Here is a 24293-nt window from a genome sequence, read left to right as displayed (position 1 = left end):
ACTTCACAAAATAGATGGCATCATGAGGGAAAATGATGTGGATATATTGAAGCAACATCTCAAGTCATCAGTCAGGAAGTTAAAGCTTGGTCGCAAATGGGTCTTCCAAATGGACAATGACCCCAAGCATACTTCCAAAGTTGTCAAAATGGCTTAAGGACAACAAAGTCAAGGTATTGGAGTGGCCATCACAAAGCCCTGACCTCAATCCTATAAAAAATGTGTGGGCAGAACTGAAAAAGCATGTGCGAGCAAGGAGGCCTACGAACCTGACTCTGTTACACCAGCTCTGTCAGGCGTAATGGGCCAAAATTCTCCCAACTTATTGTGGGAAGCTTGTGGAAGGCTACCCGAAACGTTTAACCCAAGTTAAACAATTTAAAGGCAATGCTACCAAGTACTAATTGAGTGTATGTAAACTTCTGACCCACTGGGAATGTGATGAAAGAAATAAAAGCTGAAATAAATCATTCTCTCTACTATTATTCTGACATTTCACATTCTTAAAATAAAGTGGTGATCCTAACTGACCTAAGACAGGGAATTTTTACTAGGATTAAATGTCAAGAATTGTGGAAAACTGAGTTATAATGTGTTTTAGCTAAGGTGTATGTAAACCTCCGACTTCAACTGTATGGAGGTTTGGATGGTCAACAAGAAAAGAGACTTTGTGAAGCTGCATTAAACCCCTATCCTCTGGGGCTTATATACCTCTGTAGGCCGAGCTAACTTCATCCACAGCCTCAAGTTTGGATTAGTAGAGAGAGACAGACAGACAGAGAGTGACAGAGAGTGACAGAGAGTGACAGAGAAAGAGGCGGCAGGTCAAGGAGACACAGGATGAGCAGTAGAGGGCGTGGCAGGAGCAGATGTAACAGTACCCCCCCTCTACGGATGGGGAAAGGCCAGTGACGAAGTCCAGAGCTATGTGTGACCAGGGGCGAGTGGGTATGGGAAGAGGGAGAAGCAGACCGGAAGTGGGTTTAATGGAGGTTTTGTTCCGGGCACAGACCGAGCAGGCTGAGACGAACTCCCGGACCTCTCTCTCCATGGTGGGCCACCAAAAGCACTGATGCAGGAAGGCGAGAGTCCGGTTCATACCAGGGTGAAGAACTTCAGAGCGAACTGAATTTGGAACAAACAGAGCCTTTCTAGGAACGTTACCTGGGTCAGGCTGGTTTTGCTGAGCCTGGCAAATACGGGATTAGATCTCCCAGGAGACGGTGGCAACGATGCAGGTGGATGGCACAATGGTCTCTGGCTCAGGAACCTGTGTCGTCGGCGGTGAACTGGCGGGAGAGGGCGTCAGGCTTGGTATTGCTAGATCCGGGGTGATAAGTTGAATCTCCCAAAGAACAATACCCACCTGGCTTGCCGGGATTTCAGACGTTTAGTGGTCTGGATGTAGGACAGGTTTTTGTAGTCCGTCCACACAATGAAAGGGAGAACCGAGCCCTCCAGCCACTGATGCCATTCCTCAAGAGCTAGTTTCACTGCCAGGAGTTCCCGGTTACCGATGTCAAAATGTGCAAACCCCAGGAAACGCTGTAGCTGTTTCAGATTCGAGGTCGCAGGCCACTCTGTGACTGCCCTGACCTTGGCAGGGTCCATCCTTAACTGTCCCTGTGCAATAATGTAACCCAGGAAGGACACAGAGGAAGCATGAAAATCACATTTCTCAGCTTTAACAAAAAGCTTATTCTCCAACAGCCATTGGAGAACTTGGCGAACGTATTGCTGGTGAGCCTCAGGGTCCTTAGAAAAAATTGGAATGTTGTCCACATAGACAAAAACAAAGGGTCCAATCACATCCCTCAGTACATCATTAACCAGGCTCTGGAAAAAGGCAGGAGCGTTAGTGAGACCAATAGGCATGACCAAATACTCAGTGTCCAAGTGGTGTGTTGAACGCCATTGTCCACTCGTCCCCCTCTCTGATGTGGACAAGGTGGTAGGCATTCCGGAGATCGAGTTTAGTGAAAGCTGTGGCACCATGGAGGGGGGCAAAAGCAGAACTGATGAGTGGCAAGGGATACTTGTTCTTCACAGTGATATTATTCAGCCCACGGAAGTCTGTGCACGTCCTCAGTGACCCATCCTTTTTCTTTACAAAGAAAAAGCCAGCCCCTACCAGAGAGGAAGAAGGCCTGACATGTCCTGCAGCCAGGGAATGCTGAATGTACCCCTCCATAGCCTCTTGCTCGGGGCGAGAGAGGTTATACAACAGGCTACAGTGGAGAGGAGCTCCAGGCTGGAGGTCAATAGCGCAGTCGTACGGCCGATGAGGCGGCAGCGAAAGGGCGTGGTGCTTGCTGAACACAGGAGCTAAATCGTGATACTCTGGAGGAACTGATGACAGGTCCGGAGGTTCTGGAATGGACTGGGGCACAGACAAGGCAGGGGCAAGGGCAGAATGTAGACAATTCAAGTGACAAAATGAACTCCAAGTGGTTACCTTTCCAGCGATCCAGTCGATCTGTGGATTGTGCAGCTTTAAATAAGGATGGCCAAGAACCAGGGGAGAGTGAGGGCAGTAGATTAAGTGGAGACTGATCCTTTCCTGGTGATTCCCAGAGACACATAGGATGACAGGGACGGTTCTCTCACAGACACGGGCGAGGAGCTGTCCATTGAGAGCGTTGGCATCGAGGAGTGAATTGAGTGGAACAGTGTCCAGGCCCAACTGGATAACAACACCTTGGTCCAGGAAACTCTCGTCGGCACCTGAGTCGATAAGGGCAGGCAGAGGAGAGTGCCGTCTAGCAAGGGTCTGGGGAGAGATGGACCAGCAATTTGGCTCAACAGTATATCCTCCACAACTGCTGAGCCACCCCCTTTTGCTTCGCTGCAGTGAACAAGTGGAGACAAAGTGACCAACCTGGCCACAGTATAGGCAGCCCCTACTGCTGATTCGCCGCTGCCTCTCTTCAGGAGAGAGACGGGCCCGGTCGGCTGCATGGGTTCGGGTTCTGCCCTTTCTCTCCGACGCTCAAGGGACGGTTGTCAATGCAGATGGTGAGAGAGATGAGCTCCTCGACTCCATCAGGCTCATCAGCCTTGACGGAGGGACAGGAGTCGCTTAGCGGCATCCTTACTGCAAACAGGGTGGTCGAAGACTCTCCTCATCACCTCCGTGAAGCTGGAGTAGGAGGAGCAGAAGTGGGATGTTTCTCCCACACAGTTGTGTCCCAAGAAAGCGCTGCTCCACAGAGGCTCCCAATCAGGAAGGAAATCTTGGCTTGTTCGCTAGCATAAGCGTAGGGCTGTTGTTCGTGTAACAGTGGACATTGTACCAAAAAGGCTCTGCAAGCAGCAAGGTTGTCATCGTAACACTCGGGGGCCGGAACAAACGGCTCACGGAGTAGAGGAGAACAACTAGGGGCTGGTTGCGAGCTGTGGGCGAAGGTTCAGCCCTGCAGGTCCGAAAGGCTCTGTGAAAACTCTGTGACGTGCTCCAGAAGGGTTTTCAGGGCTTGGTGATGTTGCTCGAGCAGGGCGCCTTGGCCGGCGAGGGTTTGGTGGAGACGATCTGAGTCTGTTGAGTTCATCTCTCTGGCCAGATCATACTGTTACACGGAGCGGAACAGGTGAACCCAAGAGCAGACTCAGACGAGGAGACTGGGATGAGGTAACCAAGGTATTTATTGAAACACAGGGGGAAGATGGAGCGCAGGCCAGGGGAAGCTCGGGCGGGTTGCAGGAAACCAGGTGCGGAGGCTGAGGCTGGAGCGAGAGGTGATGGGACAGGGTATGCAGGTCCGGAGGGGAATCCAAGGGAGCAGTAGAGTGGGAGATCCAGGACAGGGTAGCAGGATTGACATGGGACTGGAGACAGGGACCAGAGTCAGAGCGGGCAGAACTGTAGCGGAGACGAAAACCATGTCAGGCAAGGGAAAACAGGCATAACAGGATCTAAACAGGAACAAACGGCTAGAAACGCAGACTGACTGAGCAGAGATTACGATCTGGCAGCGTAGAAGTGGCAGGGCTGAGTATTTGTAGAGGTCTTGATTATGGAACAGGTTGCAGCTGGTGGGGATCTGCTCTGACTCCAGCACACCTGTCTCCGCCCACACAATCACACACACACACAGAGAGAGAGAGAGAGAGAGTGAGAGAGAGAGAGAGAGAGAGAGAGAGAGAGAGAGAGAGAGAGGGGGAATGGTGGCAGGTCAAGGAGACACAGGATGAGCAGTAGAGGGCGTGGCAGGAGCAGATGTAACACACTGGGAGTCGAGCAGTAGGTTTTCAGCCACGTACTCTCTACTAGGAGACAGGCTAAAGAAGTCCTTCCAACAAGATTGGGAGCCATGACGGAAAATTTGCTCAGTTGTGATAAACGAGGGGGACCACGGCACCTAGACCTAGATCCTAACATTGTGTATTCACTGGTTGAGTCCAACCCCAGGTCGCTCTCTGACCAGAGAGAGTCTTGTGTTTGCATCCTCACCTGTCGCTTCATTCGTGCTTGTGATGCTGGTTTCATAACCAAAGCCTTATACAGACTGCTTCATTGGAGCTCAGAGCCAGGAGCATACTTGAACGCAAGGGAACATATCACAGTGGAAAGCAGAACAGGTGAGACAAAAACAAAGAAAGGAAAAGTACACTAAATGCCAACCAGCCATAACCACCTTCCCCCTCCCCAAACCCCTCCACCCCAGACCCCCAAGATTCAGGTTCCTAGAAAGACAAGAGCAGCAGCAGGGGAGCAGAGGGACGGATGTAGGAAGAGAAGCCCCTGAACCCCCCCCCCATCAGAGATGAGACACAAACCCACCGAGCCTACCACCCCGTCTCAACAACCTGCCCCCCCCTCGCCTGCACTCCTTGAAACCCTGGGGAGAAGGCTGCCAGCCTCCCGCCACAGTAACCACAGCGCTCTGCCAAGCTCCACTCCAGAACATCAAGGCAGTCGCACACTCAACTCCACTGTCTGCTGCTCACAGAATACAATACAATGAGTGTACAAAACATTAAGAACACCTGCTCTTTCAATGACATAGACTGACCAGGTGAATCCAGGTGAAAGTTATGATTCCTTATTGATGTCACTTGTTAAATCCACTTCAATCAGTGTAGATGAAGAGGAGGAGACAGGTTAAAGAAGGATTTTTAAGTCTAGAGACAGGTGAGACATGGATTGTGTATGTGTGAAATTCAGAGAGTGAATGGGCAAGACTAAATATTTAAGTGCCTTTGAATGGGGTATGGTAGTAGGTGCCAGGTGCACCGGTTTCCGTCAAGAAGTGCAACGCTGCTGGGTTTTTGAAGCAGTTTCCCGTGTGTATCAAGAATGGTCCACATGGGAGTCAACATGGGCCAGCATCCCTGTGAAACACTTTCTACACCTTGTAGAGACCATGCCCCGATTAATTGAGGCTGTTCTGAGGACCTCTGACCTGTTTCAATCTAAGGTGTCGTGTGCTGAGTCATACAGTGATCTCCAATGTAGTTTCCACTGTAATTCAATGGACATCAGCTATAATACAGTTATCTTTGCCATCTCACTTCTTTACTTCACTTGTTTAGTAAAATCCTGTCATCTTCTAGCAGCTATTTTCATCTTTGTTCTAGTGTGGGAGAGTGTTTCTATTTCTGTGGTGGAGATCACTTAAATTACCTCAGTCACAGGAAGAAAGTTGTGTGGGTTGTGTATTATACACATGGCACACTGCATAGACACCAGTCATGTGTGTGTCAATAACCTCCCATAGCAAGATTACATGGTTAAAGTAAGGTCCCTATTTGTAGTGAGACTAAGGTATTTAAACACAATCAAGTGACCTTAATGTACACACTTCCTACCCTCAGTCAGACTGTTGCTACCGGTATCTCCAAATTACCTGTGACTCAGTAGCATAAAACATTGACTCTCAGATCAAGATGGACAGGTTTGAATGTGTGCTTGGTCCTTTCTTGTGTACGGTAGCAGGATCAGTCCTCTCTAGAGGTAAGACAACAGGCAAGGTGCAAACAACAAGTTGAACACCGAGCACGTGTTTCCATTACAGAAGTTGGTTAACAACTGGGAAAATCAGATTTGTTTTATTCAATCAAAAACTAAAACAAAGAAAAACAGTTTATCTAGCTGATAGACTATTTCTGATTAGAAAATCTCTGGTGTAGATTAGAATAAATCTTGAAAAATAACCAATATTATGCATCATTGTCACATACTGTAATTATGTGTGTAAGAGCCAAATTAATGTTACAGTATGAGCTTAATAGATTAACATTTTTAATTTCTAGCCTTTAGGTAAATGCTTTGAATTGTACGCTGAGAGGTATAGACTTTGAATGCACTGTAAAGGTTGGCTGGTGTTTTCTTTTTGTTGAGCTTTCCCACAATCCTTTGTTCAGCAACTGCTTCAAAATCAAACCAAATCAATTGTTTTCTGTCATGTCATCAGTTAATGGGGGAGAGGGTAAAGAAAAGGGGATGTTACTGACACCAAAGAGATAGCAACCACTCCAGATTCAACTGTACATACAAGTGGTAAGTTAAAGAATTCAGCCTTCCTCCAGATTTCAACTTTATAATGAGATTAGTGTTGTTTTGCATGATTTTTATAGAATTTGAGGATCAATTCAGTACAGATATTAATCATTTTAATACTTTTAACTGACGAGCAATAAAAAATATTAGATATTTTTATGATTGAGCTTGACTGGAAACTGACCAAAATAGGTTATTGTTTTTGCAAAAGTTTGTGTCGTTTATTAATATACAGCTAGGTGATCAATGGTAAAAAAATATATTCTGATAATGTGTAGAATTGTGAATATCATTAGGAGAATTGCAAAGGAAATATGTTACATTTGTAATTTGATTGCATTGTATGGTAGGATTGTATGCTATTTTATGTATGATTTGGTTACGTGTCATATTTAGAAACTTTTGAAAACTTATAGAGACGTAGATCTATTTAGTAAATAGCTCCAAATGTATTTATCACAACAGATCGTGAGATTTCAGTTTGAATTGCTTGACATTAAAACAATGCCGGAGTAGAGTAGTCCTCAGAGAAAGACCTGCTTTTGAAAGTTTTTTGTTTTAAACAGTGTGCAGGTGGCTTTGACGCATTTCTTACCCAAACCACAGGATTTGGCATTTTAACTGAATATTTATCAACAGGTGTGTGTGTGTTTCACATTTACATATGAAGATAAGGAATACTAACGCAGAGCAACATGAGTGACATTACAGTTCACTATAAGTGTGATGTGTGTAAATGTGTGCCAATCTGTAATTGTATATTTTCACAGAGCAATTTTTAGAGATAATACATTTTTCAAAAATTTGGTGAATGACTATGTTACATTACGTGGAAAATGCATTAATGAAAGTTAATGTTATCAAAAATTGTATTATCTCTAATTTCACTATCTCTTACAGTAGAAACACATATTTATATATCAAACTTTTTTATGTGCATTACTGTGCATTACTTAGTTGCAGCAAAATGTCATTACGATCCAAACACATTTCACATTCTCCAGAAATTCTGTAAGTGAGGTGAATGATTCTGTGGATAAATATACTGAGTGTACAAAACATTAGGAACAGGTTCTTTTTTCATGACATACAGTAGAGTGACCAGGTAAATCCAGGTGAAAGCTATGATCCCTTAACGATGTCACTTCAATCACTGTAGATGAAGGGGAGGAGACAGGTTAAAGAAGCCATGAGATAATTGAGACATGGATTGTTTATATGTGCCATTCAGAGGGTGAATGGACAAGACAAAACATTTAAGTGCCTTTGAACAGGGTATGGTAGTAGGTGACCGGTGCACCGGTTGTGTAAAGTACTGCAAGGCTACTGGGTTTTTCACACTCAACAGCTTCCCGTGTGTATCAAGAATGGTCCACTACCTAAAGGACACAACTGTGGGAAGCATTGGAGTCAACATGGGCCAGCATTCCTGTGGAACGCTTTTCACACCTTATAGAGTCCATGCCCCGACGAATTGAGTGCAACTCAATATTAGGAACGTGTTGTTGGTGTTGTTTGGTATACTCAATGTATGTCTTTAGGGCATTGGTATTTGTAGAAAAATGAAATTAAAAATCTATAAATAATATTAGTTCGTTGTTGTTCTTTAGTACAGAGGAACACTTTGTCAAATAATCTGTCATTAAGTTGTGAATGAATTTTGAATGACCCCTCGTCTCTTGTCTGTTCTGTAGGTATTTATCTCTCTTATGCTCTGCACCTTCCCCTTGCCTCAGCTCTGTCATGCCTCGCTCATTCCTGGTCAAGAGTAAGAGACCAGGATCTCATCCCCCTTGCTTCTCTAAAGGCACCAGACTCACAAACCCTGACCAGCCACAACCTCATACAAATCATCACGACAGGCAGAACAGGGCATGGCAGGAAGTAAGGTCCCCACATCGGAGCCCCTTCCAGGAGGACCAGGGCAACCTGTACTCAGGGTCAGAAGTCAAGGACACCCTGGACTACCCCTGTCCTAGCTGGGATGCCATGGCAACCAGACCACACAGCACCTCGCCAGCTGACCGCTGCACCAGCTGGTCTGCAGGTATCCGACGCATCCTGACTTTATGGCTCTACATTCTATTTATTGTAAATAATAAATAAGTAGATGTAGATATTTGTATTTATTTGTATTCCATTGCGTTAAACACCTCAAATTGCCTCAATTTGATTTTCATAACCATCTTTATCAAATCCAAATTTATCAAATTTCAAACTCAATCTACTAGTATGCCACTTACTCCGCAGAAACCCAAGGGTACGATGGTGTCGAGCCTTCCGAGTCTGCCCTGCCCTGGTCCCTACACTGGCCCCGGCGCCCTGACAGAGAGAGGGAGCTGGAGAAACTGGTCCATGTCTTACTGTGCCACAGGACACATATGGACCTCAATTCCACCAACCCATGCCCCCTCTGTGAAAAGGTAAGAAGAACCAGCAAGGGTCAGGAATTACAATATAATCAGAACAGCACATCCACCCTTATAGGGTGTATCGACCAAAAGTGTGTGGTTCCAAACCATGCAAACCACTTCAGGCATGACTAAAATAGAATAAATGAGATACTGTTTGGTGTTTGTGACCTGAGACAAGAGTGACAGTAGAGTGGTAGAAATTGTACTCGACAGGGCTCTGTGACATGTCAGAAAATGACATAACAGCAGATTAGTTTGATGTGAGAATAGAGGCTGTGAGGGGTAATTGTGTTGAATATGGTTGACATCTCTGGGAGTATGAGCTACAGCTGCTGTTACTCTTAGCTTTCTCTTTTCTCAGGTTTTGTCCTCAGGAGCTGTACTGAAGACTAATTTACTCAGGTCACATGCATGCGTGCATGCAGTCCCATTGGCCACATCAGCCAAAGCCCCAGAGCACCCATACGAGTTAAAACAAACTCTGGGCATGTACGGAAGACCAAAGGTATATCTGGCAGAAGTACATTGGTGGAGGTCTCTCCACTTCCCAACACAAACTATATAAAAATACTAAATGGTAAAATCCTAACCACATCTCTGTTAATGTGTGTGTTCCAGGAGCGTAGCTATAGCTGTAAGGTGTGTGGGAAGGTATTCAAGCGCTCCTCCACCCTGTCCACCCACCTGCTCATTCACTCTGACACCAGGCCCTACCCCTGCCAGTACTGTGGCAAGAGGTTCCACCAGAAGTCAGACATGAAGAAACACACCTTCATACACACTGGTATATGTATATACTGTATCTTATACCATCTATTGCATCTTGCCTATGCCGCTCGGCCATCGCTCATCCATATATTTATATGTACATATTCTTATTCCATCTCTTTAGATTTGTGTGTATTAGGTAGTTGTTGGGGAATTGTTAGATTACTTGTTAGATATTAGCGCACTGTTGGAACTAGAAGCACAAGCATTTCGTGACACTCGCATTAACATCTGCTAACCATGTGTATGTGACCAATACAAATATATTTTATTTGATTTTAGGTGCGGGGAGGTACACTGTAAGGACACATACACAAATGAGCATAGTGTGTGTTGAACATAGGTCAGCTGGTGTGTGTACATTATAGTACAACTGACATACACATTTTGCAAAGGTCGCTTACATCTGACGTTAGGATTCTGCCCTACACACTGGCTGCTGTCACAGAGTATCTCTCTTCTTGAATTCCATGTCATGTCCTGCTGTCTGTCCCTGTCTGTCCTGCTGTCTGTCCCTGTCTGTCTCAGGTGAGAAGCCTCATGTGTGCCAGGTGTGTGGCAAGGCCTTCAGCCAGAGCTCCAACCTCATCACCCACAGCCGTAAACACAGCAGCTACTGGCCCTTCAGCTGCACGCACTGCCAAAGCAGCTTCCAGCGCAGACTGGACCTACAGCGCCACCAGGAGACGCAATGTGTCCATAGCAGCATGTACACACAGAGCTGAGGCCACAGGTATAATGAAGATTTGTATTACACAAGTACTGTATGTAGCACAAGAATGAGTGCTTTGTATAGAGATTGTTGACCGGTATTTGCAGTACTGTTTTTATATGGTACTTTGATCAGTGACTGAGGCTAAGCACATTACTTGTGTTCAAGTTATTTGGGCATTTGTTTTTGTGGATTTGCTTTCGCTCACAGCTTTTCAGGTTGACCGTTTGGATAGTGCCTTGAGGGGACCTGATCACTTTGTTAACATCTCTAGCAATGTCATATATAGTGTACGAGCTGGATTCCATCCATAGCGCAGAAGTTCAGCATTTTAGCCGGTTGAAATGTAAAGGTAATTTTCGATTGAGCCAACATATGCAACGTTTACCATGAATGCTGTCTCCGCCAACACGGAAACTTTGCCTTTAAATGTCAGTCACACTTTAACGCTACGGATTGAATCCAGCCCTTTAGGCCCTGGTCTCTACTGTGCTGTATGTCTAAAAGACGCCTTATTAAAAACCGGTGGTTTGTAGAGTGACAAAGCAAACCCCTATTTCCCACTGTAATTATCAATTTTCCTCAGAGAGCCATTGCAATTGTAGCTCCCATTGTTGGTGTATGAATGAGGCTGCCATTTTCACTTCACTGTGGCAGCCCACCCAAGGGGATAATAATATACATTCAGGCCATGTGGAACATGACTGCAGTACGAGCAGAGAGAGACAATGATTATGTTGAAATGATGCTCCACAATTATGAGACAACGTGACTGTATATTTTCAGTGTCACAGCCTGGTCAGCATGAGTATATATTAAAAGAGATTTAGATATAAAAAATTAAATACTCTGTTTAAGTTTAGAATTTCTGGGGCGTCATTCATTGTTCTCACCCGCACTTTATTTGAAGATAAAACACAAAAACTCAGTCACAGATATTTAATTTAAATAGCAACAGCACAGATAATATCAAACAAAGGGTCACAGTTACAACATAGATATATACAATAAGGATCTGGATAATGACAATTCCCCTCACACATATTCTACTCATGACATATATTTGACTTCATGTGTTCCTCCTCTTTAAACTCTGTAGTGCTTATTTCTGTTTTAACATTAGACTAGGTTCAGATTGATGCTCGTCCTATAGCCAGTAATCACACCATTCCATTCTATGAGCCCAGGTTATGACATTGTAGATACAGTGTAATGGATCAGATGCACTGAATAGTATTTCTTCCAACACTTTGAGGAGTTGCTGAGGCCATGTACGTGTAGACATTCATGTAGTCTCAGTCTTTCAGACCTTTACACATCTCATTGCTACAAGCATGTGTACACCAAGTATACAAAACATTAAGGACACATTCCTAATATTGAGTTGCACCCCCCCCCCCCTTTTGCCCCCAGAACAGCCTTAATTAGTTGGGGCATGGACTGTACAAGGTATCGAAAGCGTTCTACAGGGATGCTAGCCCATGTTGACTCCAATGCTTCCCACAGTTGTGTCCTTTAGGTAGTGGACCATTCTTGATACACACGGGAAACTGCAGGGGGTGAAAAACTCAGCAGCGTTGCAATTCTTGACACAAACTGGTGTCCCTGGCACCTACTACCATTCCCCATTCAAAGGCACTTAAATATTTAGTCTTGCCCATTCACTCTCTGAATTTCACACATACACAATCCATGTCTCAATTGTCTCAATGCTTAAAAATCCTTCTTTAACCTGTCTCCTCCTCTTCATCTACACTGATTGAAGTGGATTTAACAAGGGACATCAATAAGGGATCATAACTTTCACTTGGATTCACCTGGTCAGTCTATGTCATGGAAAGAGCAGGTTTTCTCAATGTTTTGTATACTCAGTGTATATGTATTTACACACACCAGACATGGGTTCAAAAACTATTTAGGGTATTTCAATTACTTTCAAAGACATTTCGAAGTAAGTATCTGTATATTTTTCAGTACTTAAATATTGGAATGAATTTGGAAATGCTCAACTATTTTCAAATACAAATATTAAAATACTGCATGCATTTGAACCCAGGTCTGTTTGGTCCTTGGGTTTTTGAAATAATGTATTTGAAAATAATTTCTGCTATTTATAGGAAGTTATTTTTAAATACTTCAAGTAAAAATAGCTGATTATTTGAAAATACAAAAATACACAGAAAATAAGTATTTAAATAACAAATACTTAAATACGCATGTATTTCAACCCAGGTCTGACACACTCACAGACACACACCAGGTGTTTCATCTTCTGTCCCACTTTACCCTCCGTCTCAGATTTACCAGAGGAAACACTGAAAATGAGATAGAGAATGATAATATTGTATTTCTTACACATGATACGAGATATCACTATTGCAATCTGCAGGTGCTTGACTAATTCACAAAGGGCGCTAGTGACACCATGATAAGTCTATAGAATACTAGTCTAAATTTGACATTCTCTTTACTTTGTGGTCTCCCAGCTGCTGTGTGTGTTGTTCCACTCTTATCACGTTCCATCTCACCTCTACACAGAGCTGTTGGAAGAGTCTAATAAGGCAGGGTTAGTATTCTCGATCAGGCCCCCTCTTCTGGTTGGTGGAGGAGCCCCTGCAACCAATCACATGTCAAGTGTGTCACTAACATTTATACATGGTGAATAAACCCAGTATTTCTCTCAAATAGTAAGAAAGTTGTCATAGTATCTTCTCTTACACTAGGTTAAATAAAATCAAATGTTATTCGTCACATGCTTCGAAAAAACAACAGGTGTAGACTAACAGTGAAATGCTTACTTACGGGCCCTTCCCAACAATGCAGAGAGAAAGAAAATAGAGAAATAATAAAATGAGTAACGATAACTTGGCTTTATATAAGGGGAACCAGTACCGAGTCGATGTGCAGGGTTACGAGGTAATTGAGGTAGATATGTACATATAACTAGAAATAAAGTGACAGATAATAAACAGTAGCAGCAGGTATAGAATGTTCTCTGTTCATTTGTGAATATGGTGGTATAGCTCAGTATTTTGGCCTTTGGTCCAGGATAGACTTTAGGAACTGTCCTGTGTGGTTACCTGTGTGAGAGTAGATGTACCACAGCGCCCCCATCAGGCTGATGCCCAGAAGGAAAGCAACAAACACAATCCCCAACACTGAGCCTGTGTCTACCCCAGAGCCTGGGTGACAAAAACATGGGAGGGAAAAGTAGTAGTTAAGCCAAATCCCAGTTACTATCACTGTTGTGATATTACACACGTGTAGGAACATCCAGGAGTTGATATTATGGTTAGGGTTGAACCGGGTGTGGACATGAAGCTAGGGTTAGGGTTGAACCGCTAGGGTTAGGGTTGAACCGCTAGGGTTAGGGTTGAACTGCTAGGGTTAGGGTTGAACCGCTAGGGTTAGGGTTGAGGCTAGGGTTAGGAATGAGGCTAGGGTTAGGGTTGAACGGCTAGGGTTAGGGTTGAACCGCTAGGGTTAGGGTTGAACCGCTAGGGTTAGGGTTGAACCGCTAGGGTTAGGGTTGAGGCTAGGGTTAGAGTTGAGGCTAGGGTTAGGGTTGAGGCTAGGGTTAGGGTTGAGGCTAGGGTTAGAGTTGAACCGCTAGGGCTTGGAATGAACCGCTAGGGTTAGGGTTGAGGCTAGTGTTAGGGTTGAACCGCTAGGGTTAGGGTTGAGGCTAGGGTTAGATTGAACCGCTAGGGTTAGGGTTGAACCGCTAGGGTTAGGGTTGAGGCTAGGGTTAGATTGAACCGCTAGGGTTAGAGTTGAGGCTAGGGTTAGGGTTGAGGCTAGGGTTAGATTGAACCGCTAGGGTTAGGGTTGAGGCTAGGGTTAGATTGAACCGCTAGGGTTAGGACTGAGGCTAGGGTTAGGGTTGAACCGCTAGGGTTAGGGTTGAGGCTAGGGTTAGATTGAACCGCTAGGGTTAGGGTTGAGGCTAGGGTTAGATTGAACCGCTAGGGTTAGGGTTGAGGCTAGGGTTAGATTGAACCGCTAGGGTTAGGGTTGAACCGCTAGGGTTAGGGTTGAGGCTAGGGTTAGATTGAACCGCTAGGGTTAGGGTTGAGGCTAGGGTTAGGGTTGAGGCTAGGGTTAGATTGAACCGCTAGGGTTAGGGTTGAACCGCTAGGGTTAGGGTTGAGGCTAGGGTTAGGGTTGAACCGCTAGGGTTAGGAATGAACCGCTAGGGTTAGGGTTGAGGCTAGGGTTAGGGTTGAACCGCTAGGGTTAGGGTTGAGGCTAGGGTTAAAGTTACTTACTGCTGTGGGCTGGGATAGGCTTGGGTAGCTGAGACACACTGGGCATTTGACCTCTCTGACCTAGAGAGAGAAAAAGAGAGTTGGATAAGAAGAGAGAAACACCCTTTTACAGAGTGAAAGTGAATTACTTCAGGCCCATGTAATGAGGTGGACCACACCACCAATGACCATCTACTACTCACCAGCAGGTGGCGCCAGCTGTCTGGCCACACCAACAGGCTGATAGACCAGCATGGGTCTGGAGAAGTTTCTGTACTCACACTGACAGAGAGAAGAGAGGAATATAAGCAGTGGCGGATTTAGGTATAGGCGACATTGGCATCCGCCCAGGGCGGCATCTTGCCGTGAGCGGCACGGGGTGCCCGCGCAAAAAAAATCGAAATGGTGACATTTGCACGATCGGTTTTCTATCGCTCATTTGCACGTCACGTCAATAATATCATGTCACCGTGTGAGACTGTGGGTCAATTAACCTTGTCGGTGTGGGCGCCCTGATTCTAGTCTGTGAGCTAGGCAGGCTACTGCCTGGGAAGGTCTCCCACTCAGAAGTTCGAGATGTGGAGGGGGGTATGTTGATCTCAGGTCTCCCCACTGGAAGCCCGAGGTAGGGGGAGCGGGGGAATCTATCAAATAGTGCACCTCTAACTTTGTACAGTACTAACGCAATTATTAAAATCAGTCACACTACGAAATGCTACTAAATAAATCACAATTAATTCATAATACTGTGAATATATAGTTTCACAGACATTTTTCTGGTTTGTGCAAAATCATTAAGAATAATATAAAACCAGTCTGCACACCACCAAGGTGAATTGGTTTAGACTTGACTCTTTGTTGACAGTGTTGGGGGATGGGTAATGTATTGATGCACTGGTGCCAAATCAACACAAATTTGTTTCCATTTGTCTTTGTTACTTCATTTTGATATTAGTCTTATTTTTGTATACATTTTTTATACTTATATAGTTTTAAATGTTAGGATTATTTATTTGTGATGTGTTATTCCAAATGTCTGAATAAAAATGCCAGTGCAGAATGGTTCTTTTTTGTTGTTGCTGGGGGTGGGGGGTGCTGAAGGGAGCCATACAAGCTGGAACCGCCACTGAGGGTAAGTCATTACTATTAGTCATTAATACTACTAGCCATTCTGAATATAGAACATGTACTGCACCTGTTGGTTGGGTAGTCTAGATACGAGGGCAGGGATACGGAGGCCCCAGGGATTCAGACAGCCACTCTGTATTATGGCCGTTGGAGGCCCCTGGGTCACTGACTCAGGGCCACACAGACGGATGCGACAGTGCAGGAACTGGACAGAGTTGTTGTAGATGGGCCGAAGGACAAAACTGAACCTCAGCCTGTGTATCTGGTCCTCCTCTCCTCCCATTCCTCCATCGCTCTCCTTCCTTTTGGCTCGTCCTCCTCGTCCCCTCTTCCCACCGTGTTCTCTTTTTCTCAATCCTGCTTTGTTCCTCCAAGCCCTTCCTGGATGCCTGAATGATAGGACTGTAGGTACCTCCTCTTCCTCTTCATAAAATTCCTCCTCATCCTCCTCTTCCTCCTCATCCTCTTGGCCATGTGTCATGTTGCTGAGTGTCAGTGAGGAGTCAGTGGAGCAGCTGTCTCTAATGACTGACCAGCCAGGGGACACACGGGGGTCTGATAGGGGAGACACCATGCAGGACCGCACCTCCACACCCCCACCAAGAGCTCCCTTGGCGGAAAGCTTGGCAAAAACAGTCAGAGAAAATATGGGTAACACATTACTTTACCATGGTCTTATTACTGAGTTGATATTTAAGTATTGTAATTACACTAGTACTGTAATTTGTAGTACTCTGTTACAACCTGCTGTTACAAGCTCTAGTGCTGTAATAGCAGGGCTACAGAGTTCTTATAGAAAGGACTTATTGTGACATATCTAGATGTGATTATAATAGCCTTCTGGAGGAAGTCTTCTCTGGGCTTGAGGCAGCTGATACTGTAGAAGACTAGCAGAGGGAGAAACACAAGTAGCACTTGCAGCAGGAGCTACATCAGCAGCTAGACAGACAGACAGACAGACAGACAGACAGACAGACAGACAGACAGACAGACAGACAGACAGACAGACAGACAGACAGACAGACAGACAGACAGACAGACAGACAGACAGACAGACAGACAGACAGACAGACAGACAGACAGACAGACAGACAGACAGACAGACAGACAGACAGAATTAAACACACACACATAGCTAGGCAAACTGACCTCCACATAGACACGGTTGTCAGCGGTGATGGTACAAGGACCGGTCTGCCTCTGCTCATAGCCCTCTGTAACAAACAGCTGCAGTGAGACCAGTGGGCCGGCCCTGGCCCTTGGGAGGGGCTCCGGCCCCTGCAGAGTGGGCTGCTCCACAGGAAGGCTTGGGACACTGGGGACTGCAGCAAAACAGCTGAACTAAGAGGACAATGGAAAAGAGGGAGATGTATGGAATGATAAGGACAAGCATAGATATACATGTCTCTGTCTCACACACACAACAAACACACACTAATATGTGGTGAAAATGGACCACACACACACAAACACACAACCTGTATCATCTCACATGTATGACCAGTGGAGTCCACTCTGTGGGCTCCTCGTCTGTCTCATTGCCCACGGCAACCAGAGGCTTGTTTCTCCATAGCAAAACCTGAGAGGATGGATAGACACAAAACATGGCAAGTCATGTACTGTAAGAGTTGAAACACTAGAGCAGATAGGTCAGTGAGAGGTCAGTGAGAGGTCAGTAGATATATTAGCAGATCGTAGTTCATTCACATGCTACATGTCTGTCTCACTGCCTCCCTCCTCTCCTGCTCCCTTTCCTCCCAGACCTCCATCACTCCCACTACCCTCCCTCCCTCCCTCCCTCCCGCTCCCTTTCCTCCCAGACCTCCATCACTCCCACTTCCCTCCCTCCCTCCCTCCAGCCCCCTGCTCCCACACTCCCGTCCCCAGGCCTAGCTACACTCAGGTTGATCAGCAGTGTTCCGGACACTAGGTCACCCATGTGGCGCCTGGGGGAGATAAGACAGACTACTTACACAACCTCAGGGGCCCTTCAGATCACACTAACAAACAACAACACAATTACAGCACTGCTCTTCTACTCTCGTCCTCTGCCTTTCTACGGTGCATCTCTCGCCATCTCTCTCAATCTCACACACAGATACAGACACAGAGACACACACACACAGTGTGGGGCTCCATAGTGACCTCCATCTCCCCCTCCCCACCTAAAGAGAAGCCCATCCCTGCTCTATCTCCCCATCAGATCTGCCTCTCTGATGAGGCTGCCGGACGTCCCAATTACACAGCTCTTTCTCTTTCTGCTGACCTTGTTTAGCACAGAATCACTTGTAAACGACTGCACGCATGGTTCAATTACCATTTTGGACTCCATTTTGGTGAGACAAAAACATTGCAAAACATGGTGAGACAAACATTGCAGAAACATTTCACAAAACATGTTAAAATGTTCTCTGCAGATATTTTACCCCTTAAAACCACCTCTCTGTCTTACCGCGTTTTTGTACTGTACCCCTCTGGGCTCTCCCTGCAGCAGCCCTTCAGTCCCACAGGAAATGACCGGGAATGCCAACAAGAAATGGCTGCTGTTGGACTGGGCCAGGCACTGAGGATCCCGCAGTGTCACCTCTGACACCGGGAGAGACAGGGTCTGTGTGAAAGAGAGCATCACAAAAGCTACACTAAGTACCATCATAAGAACCTACAATACACTGTAGGTCTACATGCAGTATATTGGTATTTGTATGCCATAACCTCGCTAACAGGCTAACACACTAAACTACCAGTACAACCATAACCTCGCTAACACGCTAAACTACCAGTACAACCATAACCTCGCTAACACGCTAAACTACCAGTACAACCATAACCTCGCTAACACGCTAAACTACCAGTTCAACCATAACCTCGCTAACACACTAAACTACCAGTACAACCATAACCCCGCTAACACCTAACACGCTAAACTACCAGTACAACCATAACCTCGCTAACACGCTAAATTACCAGTACAACCACATAGTGAAAGTGACCTGCAGAATGTGTCTGTCCACGGCCACGTTGAGTCGTCCGTCCTGACACTGCACACTGACGGCCTCCCAGCCCCCACTGGTCCTTCCACCTCCCTCACTCAGCCACTGTCTCAGCCTGCGCTCCTGGACCCAAGGGGGCCTGCCATCCAGCATACGCACAGGGGGGCCACCTTCTGTGGGAAGGGAGAGAAAGAGAGAGAGGTGTGCTAACACACAGAACAGCACCTTTTTAGGGATAACATGACCTTCAATATAGGGAGACAACATAATTAATCAGGAGAAACACCAACACAAACACACTGTTAGGAAACACAAAATAAACCATCCAGTTCACTCACACAATGAGGGACACAAGAGACACACACAGGTCCTGACCTGTCCCTCCCCCAGCCAGTCTGATCACAAAGTGATTGGCCAGGTCAGCCTCTGTGTATGAGGCCACTTTGGGAAAGCCACTCTGATTGGCCCAGCTCAAAAGGTCATGGGTGGTAGAGAGGTCAGAGGTGAGCATGCTAGTCAGTGTCAGGCCAGGCTCTGGAGGGTAGAGTGGGGACACGCTGTTGGAGGACTGAGAGGAAAGAACAAGGGAGATAGAAAAATGGTCAGAAAATGCATAAATGGGATGTTTGTATTACAAGATAACCTGGCAAGCCCTGTCAAAGCCAAGTTGAATGTGTTTATTTAACAACAAGATAACCTGAGAGATATGTCCATTGATATTTTGAACTCACTTTGAGGTTTTGAAATCACGTTTAGCTTGGCCTTCACTCAATGATTGTATTGCTCCTTTCATTTATTTAGCTATTTTGTCCATTTCATCATTATTTTTTACTTATAACACTTTTATGACTTGTATACCAAACTCCAGAACAGGTGAAGGACCCATTCTAGCCCACATAATAAGAGAAATACCATAATGTGTCAAGTTTTACTGGATAGGGTCCTCACATAGACAGAGATGTGTCCCCGGAGCCCTGGGACTGTGAGAGCCCAGTTGACTGGAACGGCACTAGTGAGGATCAGCACCAACTTGTGCCACCCAGCATTGGCCACTGGGGGCACCAGAGAAATAGTCACCTCCACCTGCAGAGAGCTGGGATAGAGGAAGAGACAGGTCACTGAATAGCATAGACAGGGAGAAACTGCTTATAAAATGATTAAGGGATAACTCAATAGCTCAACATTATATTACTTGAACAGCTTCAGAGATTGATATACTCCACATGATTTTCTTCAAATGCTGGAGACGTCCTAAACTTACCCACAAAGCCCTGACCCTGCTGAATGGAGCTTGATGACATGTACTTCTGGGTCGCCTCCGCCAACTGGAGCACAGCCCTGTACTTCCTGTGGCTGCAGGTCAGAGGTCAGGTAGTTGTGTGACAGGAACAGAGACTGCAGCTGGCACACGCGGGGCATGGTGGTATCTGGAGGGCAGAGGGGAGACTTGGTTGTAGAGGGAGAGAGGTCAGAAAGACCAGGGTCGTGTATTAGTTGTATGTGTGTGTGTGTGTGTGTGTGGGGGGCTGGCTCACCCTCGCCCACGCGGACGTAGACGCGGTTGGCACTGGCTGTGTGTGTGAGGGAGGACAGGGAGCCATGGCGATACATTGCCCAGCGCAGCAAAGCCTGCGGACGGAAAGGCAGAGAGGGCACAGGCTGCACCTGCACAGCCAGACTGTAGGGCTGCACTGTAGAGTTAGGAGAGACCTGGGGCAAAGGGGGGGTACTGTGGTTACAGAGAGACACATGACAACACATAGTAATAGAAACATTCATTTGTGGGGGCCTATGTTTCTAAAACAACACACTTGCACAGACATACACACAAACACACGGGAGGGGTCAGTACTTTTATCCGTTCCTCACGGGAGGAAGCAAATACTCTCATCAAAACAGTTTTTTTGGGGGGTGAATGACAGATGAATGACTAAAAGAGGTACACACACACCACACGAGCATGTCATCACAGACTGACCTGCACCAGCACAGGCAGATCCGGGGGTAGTCTCTCAGCCTCCAGCCACCAGCGCACTGGTTGCTTGGAGCTCAGTACCAGGATGAGGGTTTGACGGGGGGGATGAGTCAGAGACAGGGGTCTCAGGAGCACAGTCACCTAGAAGGGAGGAGAGGGGGTCAGGGCAGGGAGGAACAGCGTATTGGGAGTGGGTGTGGGTGTGTCCTACTGTGAGGAACAGAGAGGGAGCACCTGTTTGTCAGGGCTGCGTGTCCCTCTCCCCACAGCGATCACATGGGTCTCTTTCTCCCCGCTCTCTCTGGCTGCACAGCCCGGGCCGGCCTCAAAGCGCTCCAACAGCCCCTGCACAGGGTGATGCTCCCCCGCTGGAGACAGAGAGCACTGCAGTTCCCCACAGTCAACTGCACAGTTGTAAAGACAACCAGAGGTCAGTCAAATGGAGCTACGGCTGTATACTCTGTTTACAGGGAACATTGAGGACAAACTAATATAGATTGGGTCTCTGGTGGGAGAGATAAAATGAAAAAGAAAACACTTGATGTCCCTGAAAAAGACATCACAGTGAGACCATCTGAACTTGGTATGAGGTTTGGTAATAGGCAGGATGGAAGGGGTCAGCAGCAGACTCTCTGCTCTCACTGACAAACAGGAGCAACACGTCTCTGTCAATCCACCACATAAACACACTAGTGCTCCACTCGACTGCTCTGGTCTCAGACAAGCCCTCTCACTCAGCCTCTCTGTCTACGTCTCAGTCTGTCTCTGGTTCTTGCTCTCTTCTTCCAGTCAGTGGCTGTTGGCCCACTATTACTAAAAGACAGCTTGTTGTTCTCGGACTGAACAGAGCTAACTGGGGAGTGCCCCCTGACTGAACTTTCAAAGTTTTATTTTTACGCCTCTGAATATTCCACTTTCACTTTGCTAAACCAAAATCTGACATTTGATACATAGCTCTTTGAAGGCAGAGTCACTCTGGGAGGTACTTTTGAGAGAAAGTAGTAAAGTTGTACTATTCAGTATGGAAACATCCCGTAGAATTAACAGTACCTCTATAACTGTCTGCTACCTCTTCAAAGAATATCTTAAAGAATCCCACAGCACCCCCCCCATTTAAAAAAATTAGAAATAAAAATGGCCTTTCATGAACCCCCCCCCTAAAATGTCAATGTAAATGTCTTGTTTCCCTTACGTGCTGTTCTCTCCCCCAGTAGCAAGAGGCAGAAGAGAATCCACCCTGTCGCTGACACCATCATGACTATTCTCCAGGAGTGAATTCAATGGGAGAGTCCCTCATGCGACATCCTGAGGGGGAAAAGAGAGTGATTAATGCAGTGGTCTAGACGGAGTCTTTAACAAGAGACCAAGTTCTCTGTGTCCATAATGTTATATTGGACAGGCTGAGAGAACGGATGGATAATATGTATCCAAATAGAGGAGGAACAAACACTAGAGCAAGGACAGAGTTTACAGAGGGAACAAACAACATAACAACGTCATCTGTCCCACTAGATTCTCATTATCACTGCATTATCAGAACTTCCTCATTCTTCTCCCATTCTGGACAGTATCACACTCTTGGTGAAATGTTTCTTCTCTGTGTTCTGCCAATTGCAACTCTCAAACATTTGTCAATAACATGCTTTAAAGGCAAATCTGTGATTTCAAAACTCCTGACTGATAAGATGAGGGAGGGGGCTGAGGAAAAGTAAGCACTCTCAAATTGATAGGAGCTTTGTATACCATGCAATCAGGTCTAACATTCAGTGAGATTGACACGATAGTATTAAACATATTTTTACTCCATTGTTTGTTTATATAGAATACAAATAGGTCTGTACATCTTTCCTTAGCCTTGTTGAGTACACAATGCAATATGATCAAAGGTCATATACCCACTTATCTCATAATTGTCATGTGCATATCTTTATTCTGCTTCTGATAGTGACACACATCATATAATGCTGTGAGACAGAATTGGAGGTCATTGTTCGGAACCAGAAGACCAGTTTATTGTCCTTGGGTGGGCTCCCGAATGGCGCAGTGGTCTAAGGCACTGCATCTCATTGCTAGAGGCGTCACTACAGACCCTGGTTCGATTGCAGGCTGTATCACAACTGGCTGTGATTGGGAGTCCCATAGGGAGACGCACAATTGGCCCAGCGTCGTCTGGGTTATGATTTGGCTAGGGTAGGCCGTCATTGTAATTAAGAATTTGTTCTTAACTGACTTGCCAAGTTAAATAAATACAAAAAATAAGGATCAGAGGACGTTCAGACAACAAACACCGACTCATTGAATAATGACATGTCATTAACTGGCGCGAAAAACGCATATCTCTTCTACTCAAACTTTCCCAGAAAGAACTCACCACGAACTGCAAAATAACGGCTAATGGGGCCGGAAACAATAATTGAACAATTGATTGGCCTTTATGGGTACTATGATGTTGCAGACGAATAAACTATATATTTTTCTCTAACAGTGTCATTCAAAACAGTTTTTATATTATTTGTCTCATGTTGCTGAATCCCTTGGCTAATTCATGACAAATATTTAGAACGTCATTCGAAGAGAAAATGCATTAGCCCAGTCAGAATTCACTAGAAATAATAATAATAAAAAAAAGAATAAAATAGTCAATAAACCTACAATGATTCAATTTAAACGGACCACAACTCACAGCACTTCGAAGATCTCTCCTGACTTCTGAATACAGGCTATAATAAAGTCGTAACTCACCGGTGACAGTTCCCGTGGAGCTGGACGTTGAAAGCAGACTGGAGATCAACTATTTATTATCAGGTTAAAACCATTCAATCATTGGTTAAGACCAGTGACCACAGGACTGTATTGGCGTATATCACAGTGGGCTACACACCCTCTGTCCCCTCTTTCAATACTAGAGAAAATAACAGAAAATTGCCTTTACCAAATCTATGTGCTGCTTCAGGCGTCCAGAGACGCACTGGATGGCATTTCAGATGGGGTATTGCCTTGACATCATACTTTCCGATAAGCCAAAGAAATCAAGAGTTAAGACAGTTTATTGTTTTTAGAGGTGGGATACGGAATTTAAAGAGATTGCCGCGAAATAGTATAAAAGACAGGGGAGGAGCAAGGAATGGGGCGATAGACGGGAGAGAGAAAAGAGAATAGGTTCTAAAAACGCACAGAAACGTAGAAGGCAACAGGAAGAAGAGAGTGACAGAGGACGAAGCGTAAAGGGGAAGAGGAGGGCTGGTGGGAGGGTAAATAAATAGGAACGGAAGGCTGGACTTGAGAAGTTGGAGAGGCAAAGTGAGAGAAATGCAGAGGAGGAGGGAAAGGAAAGAGAGATAAATGAGAGATGGAGAAAAATAATTTGACCATAAAGCACACTGTAATTATTTGTATTCATTGTACAATTTTAAGGCTTTCAGCTGCAACAGGATTGTGAGTTTGCGCAACAAAATAGCATTCCAGTTGATTCAACATAGAATTGTTTGCATATTTCCCAGTGTAAAATGAAACGCTTTATGACAATACATTACATATATCATAAGGATTTTCTTTGAGGG

General features: G+C 45.5%; 2 protein-coding genes across 6 annotated transcripts; one reads left to right on the top strand and one right to left on the bottom strand.

The window, feature by feature from the left end:
• The first annotated feature begins 6393 nt into the window (after positions 1 to 6393).
• Positions 6394 to 11255, top strand: gfi1b (Zinc finger protein Gfi-1b). Of its 2 annotated transcripts, XM_014193405.2 has the most exons (6): positions 6394 to 6499; positions 8194 to 8546; positions 8750 to 8922; positions 9275 to 9418; positions 9532 to 9697; positions 10210 to 11250. In XM_014193405.2, exons 2-6 carry the CDS (start codon positions 8243 to 8245, stop codon positions 10404 to 10406), a joined length of 984 nt encoding a protein of 327 aa, XP_014048880.1. In that variant the 5' UTR covers positions 6394 to 6499; positions 8194 to 8242; the 3' UTR covers positions 10407 to 11250.
• A 62-nt stretch (positions 11256 to 11317) lies between these two features.
• On the bottom strand, positions 11318 to 24096 carry LOC106601339 (transforming growth factor beta receptor type 3). 4 transcript variants are annotated; one of them, XM_045716131.1, is made up of 19 exons: positions 23666 to 24095; positions 23476 to 23524; positions 21926 to 22038; positions 20968 to 21137; positions 20737 to 20874; positions 20294 to 20468; positions 20020 to 20185; positions 19707 to 19851; positions 19134 to 19326; positions 18759 to 18931; positions 18221 to 18376; positions 17261 to 17347; positions 16918 to 17109; positions 15836 to 16390; positions 14844 to 14922; positions 14662 to 14721; positions 13474 to 13575; positions 12922 to 13006; positions 11318 to 12708 (listed from the first exon to the last, which is right to left on the bottom strand). In XM_045716131.1, exons 3-18 carry the CDS (start codon positions 21987 to 21989, stop codon positions 12924 to 12926), a joined length of 2538 nt encoding a protein of 845 aa, XP_045572087.1. In that variant the 5' UTR covers positions 21990 to 22038; positions 23476 to 23524; positions 23666 to 24095; the 3' UTR covers positions 11318 to 12708; positions 12922 to 12923. The 4 variants fall into 4 exon arrangements, 3 of the variants coding, with proteins under 3 accessions (XP_045572087.1, XP_045572085.1, XP_045572086.1); XR_006769401.1 differs by having other exon boundaries at positions 12865 to 13006; positions 23476 to 24096; XM_045716129.1 differs by lacking the exon at positions 23476 to 23524.
• Positions 24097 to 24293: the final 197 nt, after the last annotated feature.

The sequence above is a fragment of the Salmo salar genome, chromosome ssa03 (genome assembly GCF_905237065.1).
Source record: "Salmo salar chromosome ssa03, Ssal_v3.1, whole genome shotgun sequence".
In the NCBI taxonomy this organism is placed as follows: Eukaryota; Metazoa; Chordata; class Actinopteri; order Salmoniformes; family Salmonidae; genus Salmo; species Salmo salar.
The sequence above is the reverse complement of the archived record's forward strand: the minus strand, read 5'-3'. Positions and strand labels throughout refer to the sequence as shown.